At 42.6% G+C, this 6826-nt stretch overlaps 1 protein-coding gene across 1 annotated transcript in view; it reads left to right on the forward strand.

Moving 5' to 3' along the window:
• Nucleotides 1-1268: 1268 nt before the first annotated feature.
• TFAP2D (transcription factor AP-2 delta) overlaps nt 1269-6826 on the forward strand; it is a 45128-nt gene continuing 39570 nt past the window's right edge. The window contains exons 1-3 of the mRNA XM_069008653.1: nt 1269-1307; nt 2245-2742; nt 6293-6353. Coding sequence (XP_068864754.1) covers nt 1269-1307; nt 2245-2742; nt 6293-6353 — 598 coding nt within the window. The remainder of the gene's footprint in view (nt 1308-2244; nt 2743-6292; nt 6354-6826) is intronic.

Below are 6826 nucleotides of genomic sequence, written 5' to 3' on the forward strand. Positions count from 1 at the left end.
TGCGGGGCTGGAGAGCCGCTACCTGGGGGCAGAGGGACAGGGGGGCGCCGAGCAGGCAGACGGGACTTATTCCCCGAGTGGCAGCTCCTCGGACCGGTGTCACTAAATAAATAAATCACGTACCCCTTCAGCTTTGCAACCCAGGGCTACGCAGGCTCCGTGTGTTCCCATCTCCAAAATTTATCGGCACTTGGAAATGTCGAACCAGCTATCAGTGGTCTTTAGCTCTTACGTCCCCTTCCCTATTTTTCTTTCTCTAGTTACAGATATAATTCCGTAGATCTATATGTATTTTATGTATAATTCCATAATATCATATGTCACTGCAGTGATACTTTGTGGTCTCACCCTAGTTTTATGTCTGAAAATGCTATTTAAAGAAGCCTGTAAGATAACATATTAGGCAGCTTTAAAAGCAGGTTGGAGTGTGGGGTGGACTTAAATTCGATGTAAATGAAAGGGTAAAAAAAAAAAAAAAAAACCAAACCCAAACCAAAACAAACCACATAGTTTTCATTTAGGAAAAAAAAATACACTTAAACAGACACACATACAAATGTGCAATCTTAGATTCTGGTCAGTATTTAAAAGCAGTATAATCAACAGGAAGGAGCACTTACCTATTGAAAAGGATGATTTAATAATATATATTTATATATATTAGCTTTATGTCTTCCCAATAAAATGTACACAAAATACCCCCTTCGATCAGATTAGTTCCCATATTAGCCTGGGTAAGAAAAAGCATTCTAAAGAGTGGAGGAAAAAATGTATAAAAATGTTGAAAGAACCTACAGTTCCTTATTAGGCGAAGATACAATATTTATTCCTTGTCTCCTGGGATGAAGCTCCTCTATCTATTGTCCTCCCAGTTCTCAGTGCTGATGCTTAATTTTCAAAACTTCTATATTACCAAGGGACCTACGACATCAGCCAAAGAAATACCCAGCAAGTACAAAATCTGATCCAGGGAGCAGCTTTTGTGCAGAGGGAAAATTTTGTTCCTACAGGTTTTTAAGGAGGTGCATGGAAAAGCGAGAGATCTGATCTATGCAGATACATTGCAAATTCTCTCTGTCTGTAGAGATTTTTTCTAAAAAAAATTGGGGAAATACATGAACTTTGGATTTTTCAAATTTTTCCTTTTTTTTTTTTTTTTTTTTTTTTTTTTTTTTAATTTGGAGAGGGGAGTTTTTATCCAGAGTTGGGGGTTTTTTCCTCTCCTTTTTTTTTTTTTTTTTTTTTTTTTTTTTTCGGAGAACCAAAAAATGTCAACTACCTTTCCAGGTCTCGTCCACGATGCAGAGGTATTTTGTGTGTGTGAGTGTGTGTGTGTGTGTGTGCGCGCGTGTGTGTGGATGTGTGTGTGCGTGTGTGTGCATATGTGTGTGTGTATGTGCCTGTGTGGTTGTTTCCATTTTTTTAAAATCCATATTGGACCGTTACGTTTAATTATAATCCGGCTTCAGAGATAACTTAAAGAAGTATAGAGAGAAAATTCGTTATGACATCTGTCGCCAGCAAGGGCAACTCATTACCACGTTAAAACCGTTGCCAGAACGAAAATCAGAATAATACCCCTAATAATATAATGAAGTGGAGAGAAATCACCACCAGCTCGCCAGGAATGGGGAGTTCTCGCTAAAAAGCAGGACTCTCCTTTCTTTCGAAACGCAGGGAAAAGAGGGGGGGAATTTTGGATCTGATTCGTTATTTTAAAAAGAAAGAAAAATAGGGGTTCAAAAAAAAAAAAAGAAGGGAAGGAAGGAAGGAAGAAAGGAAGGCAAGCAGGCGGCAAAGCTTTCTCAATGTGTAACGCTGTAACATAGGGACGGGACTTGTGTGTATTCTCGGTAGTTTCCTCTGTTTGATGACTTTTTTTTTGTGTCAGCCCCATATTACAGCTGTGATCAGGAGGTGGATGGATAGATGGATGAATAGATGGATAGATAGATAGATAGATAGATAGATAGATAGATAGATAGTTTTTATTTCAGTGCGTGGATTCCTTTTGCTGGACAGTATTAAGGGCAGGCTGGGCTGTTTATGATTTTTTGAACAGACCTTTATGGCACCAGCCCAAGGTAGGAAAGGATCTTTTGTTGCTGGGGTTGCCGCTGGCAGGCTTAGACGCTTCTGCAGGGGGAGAAGCTATGCAGGACAGCGTGGTTGGAAGAAGCGTACCCGGGGTTTTCAATGACAAACCTCCAGTTTTGGGGTCTTCTTTTCACTTCTTCCTTTCAGATACGTCATGACGGATCAAACAGTTACCGTTTGATGCAGCTTGGATGCCTGGAGTCTGTGGCCAACTCGACCGTCGCCTATTCCTCCTCATCTCCTCTCACTTACTCTACCACGGGCACCGAGTTCGCCTCCCCGTACTTCTCCACTAACCACCAGTACACCCCACTGCACCACCAGTCCTTCCACTACGAGTTCCAACACAGCCACCCGGCAGTCAACCCCGACGCTTACTCCTTGAACTCTCTCCACCACTCCCAGCAATATTACCAGCAGATCCACCATGGAGAACCCACTGATTTTATCAACCTGCACAATGCGCGGGCACTCAAGTCCTCCTGCTTGGACGAGCAGAGGAGAGAGCTGGGGTGCTTAGATGCTTACCGCCGCCACGACCTGTCTCTTATGAGCCATGGATCCCAATATGGGATGCATCCAGATCAAAGACTCCTGCCAGGACCAAGCCTTGGGCTTGCAGCCTCGGGAGCAGACGATTTGCAGGTAAATAGCATGCCATCTCCTTTCGAGGTACCTTCCCCTCCCCTCCCCCTGCCCTGGACCCCCCCACCACCCCCACCCCCACCCCCATTTTCCTCTTCTCGGAATAGCTCATACAAAGGAGGGAAGATTCATCCCAAATCCGATCCAGAGCCCTTCCCCTCCAGATTGGTAGCGGCAAGAAAAAAATGTGGAAGGAAAAAAAAAAAACAAAAAACCAAAAACCAACCCAACCAAACAAGTGGACTTCTTTGGCCAAACAAACAAATTAAACAAAAACAACCTCGCTCCTGCCTTCGCCGCGTGGGCTGTGTCTCTGTGATGGCTGAGACCATGGGGGTCCCCCGGAGATTTCGGGGTGCGTGTGCGTGTGCCAGCCCTGACCCACTCACACGGAACCCAAACCAAACCAGACCAAACCCATCTTCTTGCTTTTCCTAAACTTTTCCTTTCTTTCGGCGCGCGGAGCACTTTGCAGCGACAGAGCAGGCAAATGATTTAAGGAAGGCATGGAGTAGGAAAAGAGAAAAAAGGCAGGGCAGGCAATAAATCTGCTTTCCGACAGACGTACAAAGGCAAACCTTCCGAGATATGAGGGAGGAAAGGGACAAACGGAGGAAAGAGATGTTCGCCAGAAAAAGTCAGAATGATAAAAATGCCTCGCGATATCCGATCTAGGTGTTAATAGGGTGAGAGATAAAGCAGATAAAGCTAAATTCATCCATCTATCTATCTAATAATTCATCTACTCCACCCTAACCGGCACCTGGACTCATTTAAAAAATCCAATTTCTATGTATCAAAAGCTCACGTTTATCCGCTCAGAAATCCTTTCCCAAGCGCTAAAAATTCACCTCCGCTAAACTGAGCCGGTTGCTTAAATGAAATTGGTTTCCAAAATTGCAAACAACGCCATCCTGTACCTAACCCCCATTACGAGATGTGCCCCAAATCAAAAGCCAACCTTCCTTCTCCCGACGAGCTGAGGAACTGAGGGCTTCCCCATCCGCAGGGAGAGACAAACGGGACCGTATTTACTGTACTTACTTTCCCCCCATACCTCTCTTCCTGGCATACAAAGCTGGCCAGCTATGTTGGTCTTTCCAAAAAGATGTAGCGGTCAAAGGCTCGGGGGGGGGGGGGGGGCGGGAAAAATCAACCCGAAGTTTGTAAAATTAAGGTTTATTTACTTCCCTTAAAATCAAAGCACGAACAAAATAATCCAAACAATCTTTTTATATAAGGGAAAAGAAATCCTTTTTTCCGTTTGTTTTTTTTTTTTTTTTTTTTCTAGGAGGAAAATAAACCCACCAACAAAGAATGTTATCTTTTATACCTCAGATGAGGAAACTCTAGCTATTTAAACCTAGTTTTCTCCACTAATATTCGCTATATAATTTTATCCTCTCTGGCCATTTTTTTTTTGTTTACATTTTTCACAAGGATCTCCTTATGTTACACCCCTCAAAAAAAAAAAAAAATCTGCCATTCACTGCTCAACCCCAACTAAAACCTATTTACTCCTTTTTATAACCACGTCTGCTGCTGATTTTTTTGTATCTGTACAAATTTTTTTTCTTTGGCAGGCACAAAGCCTTGTATTTTTCAAAAGAGGGGATTAGGAACGTTTGCAAGACAGCAGACAATGCCTAAGTCCCGGGCAAAAAAGCACCATAGTTTATCCAATTTTCGACTTAGTGCCATTCAACTGGTCATTTATGCAATGTCATCCGACCAAACAACATGTTTCCCTTAAAAAAAAAAAAAAAAAAAGGTTGGTTAAGCTGCTAGAGGCACAGCCTCTTTTTATTTATTTAACGAAGAAGAAAAACAACAGTTTTCCTTTGGAAAATATTAATTTTTCGATCACAAGTTATTATCAAATAAAATACTTAGGTGTTTGTACCTAATCTCCTCTTTATTTTTCCTCCTCCCTCTTTTTCCGAACACAAGAGGGAGTGTGCAGAGCTATCAAAAAGCCTGAGCAGAGAGAAGTTGAAAATATTAATATTTGTCGTTAGGACTTAGATGATTCAGAACAAGTTGGACTCTCGCGAATATCACTTCGGGTTTAGAGGGAAGCGTTTTGGTGGCGAGCGGAAACAGGACTGCACAGAAATACTTTTAAACCAAAATTGTGGTCTAACCAGTCTTCCCCTTTCTCCTTAGTCTTTCTTTTTAAAACGTTCATCAGCATATGCCTCATTTCAAATGCAACAAATGTAAATATACTTTTCCCTGCACAGAATTTTAAGTGAATGTCCAATAGTTTCGAGGGCGGTTTAAGTCAGCCTAACAGATGCAAACAGTCTTGGAGCTGGAGTGGCATCTTTCAGTGCCCTAAAAAGATTTTCCATGGGCAACAAAGAAAACTGTCACACCTTTTCCCATCACCGCTTTAATTTATGCTCAGTCGCCAAGTTTTTTTCATATTGATTTCATAATCACTTTAAGGCAGAACACTTAAAATAAAAAAGGGCCTTGAAAAGGAAGGTCTTACAGGGCCAGCGCCAATATGGTGAAAGTGGGGGAGAGAGCCAGGACTGTAAAGATTGTTTTGTAAAGTGGGGTTTTTATTATGCACCGACTCTCTCCGCATTTACTTAACTCTTCACGGGCTGTTGAATAGGTTAACACCCTTAAAGGCCTCTTTCATGTCCAATACCTCGTTTGTTTGTAGAGGAAAATGCGTCTTTAACACATTTCCACTGGGCAAAGATTTAGGTTTGGTTTGTTGTGTTTTTTTAACCCCAACATAAGGAAAAACCCAAAGAAAACCCAACCCTTTCAAGTCTTTTATCACTCCAATAAAAATATTTATTAAGGAGGGCGAGGATCCCCAAATAATCAGCCTTGTAACAGGAGAATAAAGAAGTGAGATCTCTTCGGACGTGCACCAGAAGCCCTAGGCAGGTTTTTTGATGGTTCTTCACCCCACACTCACACATGGGTGCCTGTGTGTGTGTGCGCACAGATGCATATTCATCCCCACCTATGTGCGGACACATGCATTGTTACAACACCCTCACGACTCTGTGGAGCCGGCAAAGCCCAATAGGTCATCTGTTGTTTGTGCTCTTTGTCTACTTCTGTGCACACTTTCTAAGTCGGTATATGCGTGTCGCAAAAGATATCTGTGAATTCAGCTGTGTGCCCGAATATAAATACACCGCCAAACATACAAAAGCACTAAAGTTTTTACCTTTGTGCGTGCAACTGTAGAGCGGGAATACACTTCTCTCAAAAGTACTTGTTTGTCTGTCTATCCTGCCATGTAACTGCCCGTCTAAGTTGCCAGTTCGGGATAAATTCCCATATTTAAATGGCAATGGAAGGAAAATTATTCTGCGTTTGCTGGGGTAGGGGCAGATGGCAGGATGGTGGGAGGATTTCACTTGGGCTCGCTGACAGTAACTGTGTTTTTCCAGTTCACCTTAACTATTGTTCCTGGGCGAGTCATGTAACAAAGCAAAAGCTGTGTGATCTCTCTGTGGGTTTATGTGTCTGATTTCTTTCTTTCCTTTCTTTCCTTGTTTCCCCCTCATTACTTAAGAGCTCAGTGGAGGCCCAGTGTGGACTTGTACTCAACGGGCAAGGAGGTGTGATAAGAAGAGGTAAGAGGTTACAAATACTTGCGTCTCTCAGTTTTTGTAAACATACCTCCCTCTCCATTTCTCCCTGCCTTTCCCTCCCCCACTGTTTAGCGTAGTTTGGATTTACTGCCGAAAAAGTGGTAATTTGCCGTTTGTCAGAAGTACGTTCAAACTCGCTTAGAGCACTTCACATTTCACAGTCCATTTGCACTTTACAAACGATCTGTTCCTCGGTAGCTCTCGGATACTCCCGCTGAATTCAGAGTTTTCCTGACTCGGTGTAACATTCCCCGTTTAATCGGGATGATCCCTGATAGTTTGAGAAGCGTGTTCCCTGGCGCCGGGCTGTTAAACCGGTAGTTTGATCTCGTGTGAGGGGAAAAAAAAGGAGTTTTTTTGGAAATGTGGTTTCAGTACCGCTACAGACCGGTGTGGAACTCTCTTTTGAGTGTCACTTCATTTGATAACCATCTGTCAATGTAAATACCGAACAT

The sequence above is a fragment of the Aphelocoma coerulescens genome, chromosome 3 (genome assembly GCF_041296385.1).
Source record: "Aphelocoma coerulescens isolate FSJ_1873_10779 chromosome 3, UR_Acoe_1.0, whole genome shotgun sequence".
NCBI classification, from domain to species: domain Eukaryota; kingdom Metazoa; phylum Chordata; class Aves; order Passeriformes; family Corvidae; genus Aphelocoma; species Aphelocoma coerulescens.